The sequence below is a fragment of the Ovis aries genome, chromosome 20 (genome assembly GCF_016772045.2).
Source record: "Ovis aries strain OAR_USU_Benz2616 breed Rambouillet chromosome 20, ARS-UI_Ramb_v3.0, whole genome shotgun sequence".
NCBI lineage: Eukaryota > Metazoa > Chordata > Mammalia > Artiodactyla > Bovidae > Ovis > Ovis aries.
In genome coordinates this window covers 10,136,992-10,152,534 of record NC_056073.1, presented here as the reverse complement: position 1 = coordinate 10,152,534, position 15,543 = coordinate 10,136,992, and the positions used below count along the sequence as shown (strand labels likewise).

Below are 15,543 nucleotides of genomic sequence, written 5' to 3'. Positions count from 1 at the left end.
TGTTATCCATGCCATGTCTACACTGACATTCAGAGGGAAAAGGAAGAGAGGATGACTATCTCCTGACTCTTGCCATAAAAAAAACCTGTCAGGTTTTGCAGGATTAGCTCGTTCTCAACTTCGGGCCTCAGCTTAACCTTCACTTCCTCAGAGAAGCGTCCCCTACGCTACAGAAGAGGCACTGCCTTCCTGGTCACCCTCCCTCTCAGCACAATGCGTGAGCTCCTCACATCTGTAGCTGCTTCGTCTGCTATTGGCTGTCACCTCCACTGATCTGAGAGGGGGGCTACTCTGCCTGCTCACCACTCGTCCCCAGTGCTCAGACTACCATCTGCTACATGCTCAGCACTCAAAGTATTCGAGAAGGTACAGCAAGATGGAGAGGAGGAGAATGGAAGAGAAGACTTGTTTACGATTAGACGTAAGAAGGCAGTGCAGTGCAAAAGATAATGGCCACTGTGAGCCATAGCTGCTGGAGTTACAGGAACTGGTTACGCAATAGTAACTTGCCCTATTCTTTTTCCCCCTCCAGATATGAAACTGGCTTAAATACAAGAAGATTCTAGACAAGAGTCAGCAAATCAAGCTGCACTGGAACACAACCAGGCCATTCGGCTGCTTTCACCTTATGTGGCAAAGCTGTATGGTTCCCAAAGCCTGAAATATTTACTAGGTGGCCCTTTAAGTACAGAATCCTATCCCAGACCCAAACAATTTATGTTCTATAAGAAAATAAATTAACAGCAAGTCCACTCTCAGAAGGGCTTCTGTGGTGGCTCAGATGATAAAGAATCTGCCTGCAATGCAGGAGACACAGGTTTGATCCCTGGGTTGGGAAGATCCCCTGGAGGAGGGAACGGCCACCCACTCCAGTATTCTTGCCTGGAGAATTCCACGGACAGGGGAGCCCACTCACAGAAGTTACTTCTGAATTAGAACAGTAGAGAATAACATTATAAAACAACTATAATCCAATATAAAATAAAAATTAAATTAGAAAAAATAGGAGAGAATTTTGTTCTTTGTAGAGGGCAAAAATGAATGTGTTCTGGAGGCTAAAATTTCAATACTGAGGGAAAAAACTGAACTACTTTAGAGAGTCAAGTTTTATGCCCCCACTGAGGAAGACTCTGGGCTGTGGGTTTCTCAAGAATCTTACCTTCACCCCAATATACCTGAAAAGTAAGCCACTCCTACTGGTCACAGTGGTCATGAGAGCAATGATTTGGGGGACCCCAGGTCCTTTTCCACCTCAGCCAGTAAGAAACAATCTCAGGGCTGAAGAATAAAGTAAAGCCCTGAATCCTCAACTTCAAGTTCACAGACTTTGCTGATTTGGCATCAAGAGTTTTTCCTGACTCTCCCCTCAAACTATTATTCCTTCATGCACTCAATGTTTCAACTCACACTAAATATTCCAGGCACTTTTAAGCTTCCACCTTCTTATTTATGCAAGTCATAAACAGCAATACCCTCCATTCTCCCCTCCTAGCATACCTTTTCTCTCCTTATTTACTTTTCAAAGTCCTGCTCAAACAAGAACTCTGCCATGAAGTCTTCCTGCGTATCTTGAACTTGAATTAATCTCTGCTTCTTCTCCCTAACTTATTTACACTCTATTACAGTATCTGTTCACTCTGTCTTGTTTTATAAGTAGAGAACAGACCTTCATTCAAATGACTCCTGTAACTCACGTTCTGCTAAGTATGATCATTCTGGTTTGGAGGACAGGTACCATCTTATCTTTAGCACCTTCCACTGAATAGCTCAATAAATATTAACTTGAAAGGTCTTCCTGTAATAGACTTTTCAAAGCAACTCCACCCCTCTGTCTTGCCCTCAAAAATCTAGAATAACTATATTCTAATGGGAAGTCTATATACAAAAAAGTCAAGAAAAGTTGCTTCACTTCATATGCAAATGGTCATCTGAAACGTTTACACTCTAAAGAGTATACAGTGCGATGAGAGCATAAGGGGTACAGATAAAGAGAGTGGGTACAGCATGACAGTCGATACTTAGGAGATTAGTAAACACACAGTGCAAAATGAAAACCTACTTAGTAGCTAAAAGCACTTGCATCAAGAAAGGCAAAGCTGCAAACTTCAAAAGAAATCACCATTGGTTCTCCAAGAGCTGGCAAATCCACTGAAATACAGGTCAGTCTTCCAATAATACCAGCTACAGTAAGGCCACTACAATTTGTCCAGGCAGTTAAGGCCAGAAGGAACTTCAAGTAACTATATAAGCAGAGCAAAGCAAAACTTACCACATTATGACAATTAGTTATTTCCACAGCAAGCCATCCTTCTTACCAGGTTTAACCCCATTTTCCCCTAGACAGCAGATATTTTTACTGGTAGTTAAAAATGTGTTTTAATTGTAATAATCACAATGTCAAAATTTTAATTAAAAATCTCCTGATTCTTCTTTAAACAACTTAGGCCTAAGATTACTCTTTAGGTCCTCTGTAACAAAAGTAACAGGTAGCTAGAATGAGTAGGTGAGGGAAAAAATCCTAAGGGTAATGGGTTATTTGGAAAGAAAGTAAAAGAGGGATAGTCTATTCACTTCTAAATGTTCTAGGCAACTCCCAGGAGATTTCTGTAAGCCACAGAGTTGAAGATACTGAGAGGTAAGCTAAGTCTCATTCCAGTCCATCCTGTCTGTCACCAGGAGAATTTTCACAGGTCAGTGTTCCACCTTTGTCTCGTGGATTTTTAAAAAAGTGCTGCTCATAAGCAGTATCAAAATAGATAAATAAAAGGACCATTTGCAGAACCTGAGACTACGGCTGCTTAAGAGCAGCAGTTTTTAAAAAATCCATGAGACAAAGGTGGAACACTGACCTGTGGAAATTCTCCTGGTAACAGACAGGATGGACTAGAATGGGACTTAGCCCATTTCCTTCTCTTCTTAGTCACCAAATAGTCATTTTCACTGTCATACATGGAAGATTTCTTAAGATGTTTTAGTTTGTGGAGAAACCTGAGAATTCCAGCCTTTTCAAATGGGGGAATACAATCTCAAGTTAAGAGAAGAAAAGGCAAGAAGTAACCTAATACTTTTCTTCTTCAACATTAGGACACCTGCTTTTAGTGTCTGAAGGAAAACCGTGTTTTTGTTTTTGTTTTTAATGAGAGACTATTTGAAACTAACGTCTGAAAGAGAGGGGTAGTTGTGATAGGAAGGGGGATATACAAAAGTTTTGGCTCTACTGGAAATATTTTATCTTGTAATCTGGGCTACATAAACACAGGTGTTCATTTATTATTTCTTGTCTTTTTGTATGTCAGAAGTAGTTCATAAAATGTTTGAAAAAAAATCAAAAGAATAAATAAATGAACTAGAATTAAGGAGCAAATTTAATACAGAGAAAATTCATTATGGAGTAGGACAGCAAGCTGATGGCAAGAACCCCATTATCTTAGTTAATGTCTTAAGAGTGCCATTTCTATAAAAATGAAAGAAGCAAGGAAAAGTTTTAACACATGAAGGAAATTCATTTGATTACCTAGAAAAGGAAAACAATAGTAAGCCAAGGCTGAGATCTCTGGAAGGGAAATCAGTATTTGACAGGTCACAGGGTTATGAAACTCTCTCTTCCTCAGGCTGCAGACTGTTAAACGTCAGTAACATTTCCTAACTGGCTTACTCTTTTCAGAACCAGTGGCTTTCGAAATAAGTTAGCACACATTCTGGGTCCTCACTCTCTTCTAATATAAAGTTCTCTCAGGTGTGTCCACTCAAGATATACATATATATATATATATATATATATATATACACACCCCTAGTCAACTAAACTAATAAGGAAGGGCTCCACTCTTTAATTAGCTTTAAGACAAAAATTAGTGTATCTTATCTCTTTAGGGAAATGCTAAGGATTATTAACAACTAGTAACAAAGGAATCTTGGGAATTCCCTAAGCTCCAGTGGTTAGGACTTGCACTTTCACTGCTGGGGCCTGGGTTCGATCCCCTAGTTGGGGAACTAAGATCCTGCAAGCCATGTAACCCCAAAAGAAGATTCTATCAAGAAGACTAATCACAGAGGGGGAAAAAAAAGAGAGGAAAAAAAGTAGAATGGGAAGATGACTTGCAGAGATCTAAAACTGCATGAAATATCAAGAGTCACATGTGATTAAATTTAAATGTAATCTACATAAAATCTAATAAAATTTAAAATTCAGATCAACACTCATAAAACTATGACTAGAACTCCTTGCCATGATAGAGAGTATTTATGAAAAATGCAGAGCTAAAATTATACTCAGTGGTGAAAGACTGAAAGATAAGAACAAGACAAAGCTGCCCACTTTCACTACTGCTATTCAACCCTGTACTGGAAGTTCTAACTAGAGAAATTATATAAGAGAAAAAAAATAAAAGCATCTAAATTGGAAAGGAAGAAGTAAAACTCTGTATTTGCAGATGACATGATCTTACATGGAGAAAAACCAAAGAATCCACAAGAAAGCTACCAGAGTTCTCGGCTTTCAACTGTGCAAAGTTGCAGGATACATGATCAACAAATAAAAGTCAGTTCTGTTTTTACACACCAACAATGAACAGATCAAAAAGAAAATTAAGAAAGCAATTCCATTTAAAATAGCATCTTATACAGGCTAGGAAAATACCTAAAAATAAATTTAACTAAGGAGGTAAAAGACTTGTCCACTGAAAATTATAAAACATCACTGAGAGAAATACACTGGAGAGCAACTAAGTCCATGTGTCACCACTATTAAGCCTGTGCTCTACTGCCTGGGAGCCACAACTGCTAAGCCCATGGGCAGTAACTTCTGAAGCCTGTATGCCCTAGAGCCCATGCTCTGCAATGAGAAGCCACCACAACGGGAAGCCCCCCCGACACACAGAGTAGCCCCCACTTTCAGCAACTAGAGAAAAGGCAGTGAAGCCACAGACCCAGCACAGTCAAAAATAATAAATAAATAAAATCCAGCCTTCTTTGTAGACATGTTTAAAGCCAATCCTCAAATTCATATAAAATTATAAGGGAGCCCAAAGTGCCAAAAAAAAAAAAAAAAAACCTTGAAAATGGGAACAAAGTTGAAGGACTTACTTACTTCCTATAAAGCTACCACAATCAAAGCAGTGTGGTACTGCTACAAGGCTAGATATTCGGACCAATGGAATAGAACTGATCTTTGACAAGAGTGCCAAACCTATTGAATGGAAAAAAAAAAAATCTTCAAAAAATGGTCCTGGGACAACTGAATGCCCATATGCAAAAGTATAAAGCTGGACCCCAACCTCACATCACATACAAAAGTTAACTCAGAATGAATCAGAAACCTAATATAGGAGATACACACAAAACATTCTTAGTAGAAAATGCAGTAAATCTTCACAACCTTGAATTTGGTAATACACTCTTAGAAATGACACCAAAAACATGAACAAAAAAGAAAAAATATATTGGAACTTTGTTTAAAAAATTTTTTGTACATCAAACAGTATTTAAAAAAATGAATAGGCAGCCTACAAAATGGGAGAAAATATTTGCATATCGCATATCTGGTGAAGGCTTAATATACAGAATACATAAAAAAACTCCTAAAACTCAACAACAAAAAAGACAACCCAACTGAAAGGTGGGTAAAGGTCTCAAACAAATATTTTTCCAAAGAAGACATACCAACAGTAAACACAGGAAAAATACTCAACATCATTAATCATTAAGGAAATGCAAATTAAAACCACAAAGAGATTCCACTTGGTATCTCTAGGATGGCTATAATTTTAAAAAGCAGGATGGGAGGGAGGGAGGGAGGAAGGAAGAAACAACTGTTGGTGAAGATGTGGGGAAACTGCCCATACATCACTGGTGGGCATGTTAAAACAATGAAACTGCTCTGACAAACGACGACTGCTCTGCTCCTCAAAGAGTTACACACAGAGTAACCTCACGACCCAACAATTCCACTCCTAGAAACACAGCCAATGGAAGCCAAAGGGGGAACTCAGACAGGTACCTGGATGTTAGTGTTCACTGTAGCGCTACTCACAACAGCCAAAAGGGGGAAACCACCAAGCGTCTGTAGCACACGAATGGATAAATAAAATATGGTATAGCCACACGAGGGAACAGTATTTAGTCATAAAAAAGAATGAAGTTCTGATCCATGCTACAATATGGATGAGCCCTGAAAACATGCTAAGTGAAATAATTCAGACACAAGAACACAAATATTGTGTGAGCCCACTTAATATTAAACTTTTAGAATAAATAAGTTCATAGAGACAGAAAGTAGAAGAGAGGTAATGAGAGGCTGTCAGAGGGAATAGGAAGTTTTGGGTGCAGCTTCTGTTTGGGGTGATGAAAATGTTTTGGCCATAGACAGTGGTGGTAGAGGCACAATTTTATGAATGTAATTAGTGCCACTGGATTGTATACTTTAAAAGGATTAAGATGGTAGAGTTGGACACAACTGAGCAACTGAATTGAACTGAACTGATGTTTATTTTACCGCAATAAAAAAATAAAGTGGCAAATTATATGTGAAAACACTTGACTACAAAAATATTTTTAATTCAGCTTCTAAGTTCCACTGGCCACATTTTAAGTGTTCTATAGCCACATGTGGCTGGTAGCTACCAGCCACCAAACTGAACAGTATATACATAAACTACTTGTAAGACCACACAAAGTTCTATTAGATGGTTCTTATCTAGAAGCTAAAACCACCAGTTTCAAATGCAAGATGAATAATAAATGAGGAAAACAGGGAGAGAACTGTGCATTCAAGTAAAGAGCACATTCTAGAGGCTGCCTTGGCATTCAGCTACGTTTTAAAATCATAAATAAGCAGTAGCTGTGTGCCTTTCTGAGCCACAGAAGAGTGTGTGGGGCCAGCACATTCTGCAAAGGTTTTAAGAAAATGAGTTTTAGAAATTAGGAGAATAGGCAGCAAATAGAATATTGGAAAGAAATGGAGACCAGAGTCGGATACATTCGTATCTATCTTTTCTGGGTTCTTATAGCTTCCTCATCTATAAAAACATGGGGCCTGACTAGATGTTTCTTAGCATCTTTCTAGATCCCCAAGTGGATAATTCTAGATTCTTAACTTTTATCTCATTGGTACCTAAAAAATAAATAAATAAAAGAGGAAAAACTACTAACTAAGTAACTTTCAGCCTGAAAGATTAAAACTAAAATTCATCTTGGTTAAACTCTAGTTGTACCCAACACTGGATGCACATTAGAATCAACTGGGGACTTGAAAAAGTAACAGAAAACACTTTCCTCTCCCCTTGTCAGGCAATCAAAGCTACATCCACACAGGTGGCAACTGACAAGAAGGGAGTTACGCATATTACAAATACAAATCTTCCAAATTCGAGTTTCCTGATCCAGGAGAACATGTGCCTGAAAAGGAGCCAAGTAGAAAAGAAACAGTGTATTACTAAAATAAAAATTTTGAAAATAATTCTCATGTATTAAAAAAGAGAATCTCCTAGTAAAAAGCTTAAATGCTGGGTTTTCTCCCTAAAGCTCACAGAAGGAAAAGAAGTATGCATAAAAAGGAACACTTCTTACAGGGGCCAAAAGTTAGCATTTTAAAAGGGTCAATCCATCAGTGGGCACCTGTAACTGAGACACATCCAAAGGCACACACAACTGCTTTGAAACCTTTATACCAGTAGCCTGTCAAGGGGATCCATCCTTTACTAGCTGTTAAAAAATTTTAATGAAACAAAAAAGCACAGCCTTCAATGATTTATAAGTAGACAATAAAGTGGGAAGGTGAAGGGAGAAACTCTTCCCAAAGCTCACTGATGAGGATGATGGTTAACATCTACTGGCAGGCCCTGCTCCCAGCCCTTTCCAGATCATCTCACTGAATTCTCACATGAGGTATGTACTATTTATCAGTATTTTACAGTTAAGGAAACCAAGAGACTGAGGTTACACAACTGGCTCAAAGTCAGAGGGGTGGAAGTAAAAGAGCTAAGTAACATCAACCCTGGGAGTCTGGTTCCAGAACATGTGCTCTTAACTAGCATGCTTTACTGTACGTGTCTCTCCACCACTTTGTGTGTCTACGTAGGTATGAGTGTCTGCGACTGACTGTAGATGGAGATTCGGAAATAAAGGAAAGGAAGGGGCAAGAGGAGCAGAGGAGAACCTCAGAGCAGAATGCTCAGGAAGACAGAGTAAAGAATGGGACTCAGAGGAAAGGAAAATTACACACTGTCCCTCATTCTCTTAGCTTAGACTATAACGTGTATGTCAAATTTTTTTTTTTTTTGGGTCAAATTCCTAAGAAACAGGTATAAGGTAAATGAAACAAAGGACAAAGGGGAAACATTAGGTATTAAAATTAGAATCCAGGGATGAGAAGGATAAGGTGAGCCATATAGGTAAATTATACTCTGTATCAATCCAGTAATATTCAGAGGGGAATTGACAGCTGAGGGAAGAGGCTTTTCAGTTCATTAGCAAAGCAGATTCTAGCAGAAGACAGTTAGTATACGTGGACTGATGAAATGAACATCACAGTCACCCCAGAAGCATGATCCCAACTGTAAGCCAGTGAACTGACATTCTGGTTTATAAACTCAGTGTGTCTGCTTAGGTGAGATGCTAAAACAGCTTTTAGGTCTCTAACTGTGATAGAACACAGGGAATGGCCACATCTCTCTAAATGCTCAACCAAACTGGTGGAGGGCGAGTCATATGAATTTAGCAAAAATCTTCAGATCTAATTCTAGATATAAATTTAAAATTTTTTTCTTGCCTAAACATCTTCCCCAAGTGGAACTGATGAGGGTTACGACAAATCACATTTTGACGATATTATTACTAAACTGTGAAATGGGCATGCAGCAGATAGAAAAGGGACTAAAATAAAGGGGTCACGATAAACTATAAACTAGACAATCAATCTGGAAGTAAATTAAAGTTTGGTTACAATCTGGGATAAAAACAAAGTCATGCTGAGGGGAGATAAAGGTACACGACAGGGTGACCTTATCTTCTTGCTTTTATTTGTTTTTAAGCAACAAATATAACAAGTCAGCAAGTGTATCATTACAAGGACCAAATACAGCCTTTTTAATATGTAAACCAAACATAAAAGCAAGACATCCCTGATTTATAAATGGTTATCTTGTGCTCACTGAGTGTTGGTACAGACTAAACCAGTCATTGAGGTCTAGAACTTCTCACCAACATACTCAGTTGCAGAATGGCTGTGGGAAGATTAATAAGGAGCCTGCTGCAAAAAAAGATGACATATGAAAGATTTTAAAGGTTTGCCAGATTATGAGGAACTTTTCCAAATCATACAAGTAAACTGCAGCCTCTTTCTTGGCAAGGCAAGATACTCTGCAGGAGGGCAGATCTCACAATGGACGATAGAAACAAGTAACTTAAAGTCCTTCCAAGAGACAGGTAAAAGCAATACATTTCCATGGACACTAAAATACAGACAAGAAACAAGAACCCAAAACTTTTTAAAGGATACGGTCTGTACCAGGAAACAACGTTCTTCCAGTCAACAGCTCGGCCATTATGCATCCCACTGACCAAATATCAACTGGCAAAATTAAAGAGAAATAAAAGTATATACAAAGTCACTCTTATCAAACTTGGCTACAAATGGAACTACAGCTAGGGCTGAAATACTCTAGTTAATCTTTAAGGTATCTGAAGTTCAACACTCATACTCAACATTTTTATAGAAAAAAATAAGCTAAAACCTTCACCACAATTAAAGGGCTTCATAGGTGAGCTAAGTCAAAACACAGTTATGGCAAAGAGAAATAAGCTGTTCACAAAGGGGCAAAGGTTTCTTACTGGTAGAAATGGTGGATTCTCGCAAGTAATATCGAAAGTTAATATTAATGAACCCAATGTCTTCAGGTAGAATATGAATATGAAAGATATATTCAAAATAAGTAAAAAGCCAATTAAATCACAGAGTCTGAAAAACTCTACTTTCTTTGAGCAACTGAAATATCCTCTTTTTGTATGTTTCCTCCTACTCCCCCAACTCCACTTCTGGGAACCCCAAATATACCTAACATGGTATATTTGGTATACCATGGTATCAATAAGGCACTAAGTAACCAGTTCAAGGAGTACCTGTCTGGTTGTAATGCATCCAGTTGAGCATGATCTCAGGAGCCCTGTACCACCTGGTGGCCACATAGCCTGTCATTTCATCATCTGTGTGTCGAGCCAGTCCGAAATCCAAGATCTAATGAGAGAAGAGCAGTCAGGCACTGAACAGTCCAACTCTTAAGGCTCGTAAAGTGGGGGGCGGGGGGGGGGGGAGACTGTAGTGCACATTAAAAAGCAAGAGCAACAAAGCATTTGCATAACATATTTCCTGGTCCGTGCTTAGAATGCATGGGGAACACAGCAAGAACTAAAAAATAATGAAATTACAAAAAAACAAAACAAAACAAAACAAAAATGCACTGCTTTGGCACTTATCCAAGAGCAATGAAAATATATGTTCCACACAAACATGAATACTCATAGCGGCTTCACATAGCTCTGAAGGGAAACTGAACCACTTGTGTCTATCAGTCGTTTTGTTTACTTGCCAAGTTGTTTCTGCCTCTCTTGCAATCTCATGGACTGCAGCCTGCCAGGCTCCTCAGTCCATGGTGTTTCCCAGATAAAAATACCAGGGTGGGTTGTCATTTCCTTCTCCAGGGGATCTTCCCGACCCAGACCCAGGAATCGAACCCATGTCTCCTGCACTGACAGGTGGGTTATTTATGGCTGAGACACCAAGGAAGCCCTGTCTATAAATAGGTAATAGATAAACAAATTGCAGTTCAGTCATAAAATGGATCTACTTGGCAACAAAAAGGAATAAACTACTGATACACACAATACAGATGGATCTCAATAATATTACACTAAGCAAAAGTCAGACACACACAGAAAAATACTGTATGATTCCACTTGTATGAAACTCCAGGAAAGATAAATCTACAGTGCCAGAAAGCAGACTAGTGGTCGTCTGAAGAAGGCGTAGAAGGATGGGGACTAGCTAGGAAGGGGCACAAGGGAACTTTCTGGAGTGATGGACATGTTCTTTATCGTAATTGTGCTGGTTACAGAGCTATAAAAATTTGTCACATGTACACTTAAAATGTTGCATTTTATTGTAAATTTTGTTTCCAAATAATTGAGTAAAATGAGAAATGAAACAAAGAAAAAAATTCCAGAGCTGCTCGCTCTTTACAGATTCTCTCTTGTTTGAATTATTTTGAAAGAGTGGGTTTCTGCCTTTTTTTTCTCTTAGAAACTGATATAATCCCACAATTATTTCAAGAGGACTGCTTTCTTGATGTTCATACTATAATTTTCCTTTTTTTAATCACTAATATATTAAATTTCTAATTTAACTTCATTTTAGAATGAAAATAAGATACCTGATACTACCTTCAATATCACTCAAACTAAAGCTTACTAAATCTCCAGCTAATTTCAAAGTCTAATGATATTTCTAAGGACAAGACAATATGAATTTCCAGATAAAAAGTCATGGCTTTATAAACTCATGCCCTTTATAAACTTGCCTGGCTAGTCAAACATATAATTACAAAGTGGAACAAACAATTACCAATGTCACTTTATCCTACCTTCAGCTCACAGTCTTCATTCACAGCTAGATTACTAGGTTTTAGGTCCTAGGAAGCAAGAGAGGACAGGAACAACTTTATGATGCTTGGTAAATTCTCTCCCTAAAGGTAACGATGAAGAGCTAAACATAAAAGACTTGATCCAGCTATGAACAATTTCCATTCTACAGTCACTGCTGCTGCTGCTGCTGCTAAGTCGCTTCAGTCGTGTCCGACTCTGTGGGACCCCATAGATGGCAGCCCACCAGGTTCCCCCGTCCCTGGGATTCTCCAGGCAAGAACACTGGAGTGGGTTGCCATTTCCTTCTCCAATGCATGAAAGTGAAAAGTGAAAGTGAAGTCGCTCAGTCATGTCTGACTCTTAGCGACCCCATGGACTGCAGCCCACCAGGCTCCTCCGTCCATGGGATTTTCCAGGCAAGAGTACTGGAGTGGGGTGCCATTGCCTTCTCCGTCTATAGTCACTACCTGGTTCTAATTAGCCTAACACAAAACAAAACAAAAAATCTATACATCCTCTTTCTTTAATTAGTTTAAACCTAGAGTAAAGTTGCAATCAGTCAATATTTCAATGGCTAAAATACTTAGACTAGGATCTTGCTATCTCCCCACAACCATCCCAATAATGTAATCAAAATACAATACCTACCCTGTGAATTATGTCGGCTGAATGTATATACTGTGAAAAAGCACACAAACACACAAAAATAATCAATGAAAGAAAAAGTTATCTCCAACCTCCTATCATACTATATGACATATCTGAAGTGCGTTTTTACTTTTTTATGAGTCAGTAAGAAATGCTAGGATTAAGAATAGGATTAGAAATCACAACAAGTAATTCTCAGTAGTCTATACTCTGACCATAACTATGATTTCTATACCATCAACTCTATTCATAGAGCTGCAGTATGAGTAAAATAGAGCTTTCAACCTATTTTCTGTTGGGTGCTCTAGAGCACAGTAAGGACTCAAAGCTGCTAAATATTAAAGCTGGTTTAATTTAAAAACATTGTTTATCTGCCCCTTCCACAGGGGCAGATAACCCCTTTGAGGATATTTCCCCCCCACTTCTAACCCTCAAATTAACCCCTTTGAGGATATTTTCAAAGTTTCAACATGATACTCAACAGATATCAGATAACATCGAAAATTATTATTATTGTTTAGATGTAATAATGAAGAGACCTTAACTCTCAGACATGCCTATGTAGAAGTATCAAGGGGGTGGAACGATATGAGGTCTAGACTTGCCTTAAGATAATCCAGAGTTTAGGGGAGTAAGAAAGGAACAAGATTAGCTGTATGTTGGTAACTGTGGTTGCTGAGTAAACACAGGGGTTCATTACACTATGATTGTACTTGTGATTATTGTATTTGAAATCTTCCATAAGAAAAGTCTTGTTTGTTTTCCCTTAAGCCCTAAATAGAAGGGAAAGAGGAAGAATTCATTTCTGAAAATTATTAGTCTGTACCTTGAGACCTCTGAGAATCTGGTAGATAAGGAACTGAACGTGGTCATCTGTAAGCTTCTGACATTTCACGATGTTGTTCAGATCTGCTCCCATGAGATGGGTCACCAGGTACCTAAAAATTAATGGAGAGTTACACAATAATCCAGAACCTTAAGAAAGCTCTGATCTTCATAAGACTATCAGAAGTCCACTCAATAAGTACCACAGTGACAGCTAAAAGCTTAGTAACTATTGATGGGGGGCTCATTTTCAACATCACTGTTCTAACTTTACTGCCTGTCGTCTATTTTTCTAAAAATGTTTATACTTGTTTCAACTTGCCATCTTTTCCTAGGTTCTCTAAAGACAAGAAAAAAAAAAAAAGCAGGGACTTCCATGGTGGCGGTGGTGGTGGTGGTGGTGGTGGTGGTGGTGGGGTGGCGGCTTCTCTGGTGGCTCAGTTGGTAAAGAATCTGCCTGCAATGCAGGAGACCTGGGCTTGATCCCTGGATTGGGAAGATCCCCTGGGGAAGGGCATGGCAAAACGGCATGACAACCTACTCCAGTATTCTTGTCTGGAGAACACTATGGACAGAGGAGCCTGGCGGGCTACTGTCCATTGGGTCACAAAGAGTCAGACATGACTGAATGACTAACACTTTCACACTTTCTGTGGTGGTAGAGTGGATGAAAATCTGCCTGCCGATGCAGGGGACATGGGTTGGATCTGTGGCCCAGGAAGACCCCACATACTCTGGGCAACTAAAGCCTGTGAGCCGTAACTACCGGAGCCTGCGGGCCTAGAGCCTGCGCTCCACAGCAAGAGAAGCCACTACAATGAGAAGCCTGTGTATCACAACGAAGAACAGCACCTGTTCACCACAAGTAGAGAAAGTCCTAGTGTAGCAACAAAGACCCAGTGCCACCAAAAGTAAAAATAATTATTAAAGAAAAAAAGAAGAGATGGAGATTAGAACGACATACGTGTTTGCATCAGTTTTCTTAAAAACGATATTATTGCATGAGAAATGTACACTATAACTAAACGCATGGCCATATTTTTAAACCGACTGTTACATTTTCCAGTTCATATTTCAGGGTCTAAAATAGGAGTATCGTCAAATAAACTTATTTACAAAACAGAAACAGACTCACAGACATTAAAAACAAACTTATGATTACCAAAGGCGGGGGGAGGGATAAATTAGGAATTTTTGGATTAGCAGATACAAACTACTATATATATCTGAATCACTTTGCTATCTACCAGAAACTAATACAATATTGTAAATTAACTACACTTTGGTTAAAAAAATAAAAAGTATCTTTAAATTTTCAAATTATAACTCTCCTTCTGTTTTAGGAATGACTGGAAAAAGGATCCTGGCCACTGACAATATTCCTGCACTTACTTTAATGAAATATTTTATCTACAAGTAAGTCAGGCATTCTAGAACTTCTCACAGGTGCGGCGCTGGGTATTTTTTTATCCTGTCCTCACATCACAGGATTAGGGAATGATCACATTCAAGCCCAACAGGTTTACCACAGATATTCTAGATGCCCTACCCACTCATCAGTGTATCACACTATGGGAACATAAAAACCACAGTTAGTACTAAACAAGTGGAAATTTAAAAAATTCGGTTAGGTTTTATTTACTAAAAGAATCATTACTCATTCCTGAGGCAGAATGTATATCAGCTGAGCTATTAAAAAAGAGGCTAATTTCATTCCTTTTCAATGACTATTTTTTTTAACATGTTTTTTTGTCTGTTTGTTTTAGGCCACCACATGGCTTATGGGGATCTTAGTCCCCCAGCCAAGGACTGAACCCAGGGCCTTGGTAATGAATGCATGGAGTCCTAACCACTGGATCACCAGCGAACTGCATTTTTATTTTTGATAAATTTGGAAGAAAAGAAACCAAGCCAGCAATTTAAATATACTATTAATGTCTTACATGGCTATATATGTGTATGACCTGTCTTCACACACACCCCACTATATTTATTACTTTCTCTCCTCAAACAAAAATTTTTTTTTTCTATTTCTTAATTTCATTGTTCGGCTATTATGGTCAGTTCACAATTTCATAAAGAGCAATAGGACTCAGCATAGATGTAACCTTAAGTAAGATTTTAGCACTTCATATATATATATTTTATTTAAAGATTCTTAATTAATTATTTACTGTATTTTTGGCTGCACTGGATCTTTGTGGCTGTGCCTGGGATTTCTCTCGCTGCAGCAAGCGAGGCCTACCCTCTTTAGTTGCGGCGTGCAGGCTTCTCACTGTGGTGGCTTCTCTTGCAGAACACGGCCCCAGAGCACAGGTTTAGTAGTTGTGGTGCACGGGCTAAGCTGCTCCGTGGCATGTGGAATCTTCCGGACCAGGGATTGAACCCATGTCCCCTGCACTGCAAGGTGGATTCTTAACCAATGGACCACCAGGG

At 38.8% G+C, this 15,543-nt stretch overlaps 1 protein-coding gene across 4 annotated transcripts in view; it reads right to left on the bottom strand.

Moving 5' to 3' along the window:
* Positions 1–15,543, bottom strand: part of MAPK14 (mitogen-activated protein kinase 14) — a 73,482-nt gene that overhangs the window by 15,405 nt on the left and 42,534 nt on the right. For all 4 annotated transcript variants that reach the window (XR_006057176.2, XM_027958335.3, XM_027958337.3 and 1 more), the window contains exons 4-8: positions 13,109–13,220; positions 12,283–12,312; positions 11,634–11,681; positions 10,117–10,231; positions 9,497–9,568 (exon numbers count right to left, since the gene is read on the bottom strand). Coding sequence is in view for 3 of the 4 variants with exons in the window: in XM_027958335.3 (XP_027814136.1) it covers positions 9,497–9,568; positions 10,117–10,231; positions 11,634–11,681; positions 12,283–12,312; positions 13,109–13,220 (377 nt within the window). In the remaining variant the exon portion in view is untranslated. The remainder of the gene's footprint in view (positions 1–9,496; positions 9,569–10,116; positions 10,232–11,633; positions 11,682–12,282; positions 12,313–13,108; positions 13,221–15,543) is intronic.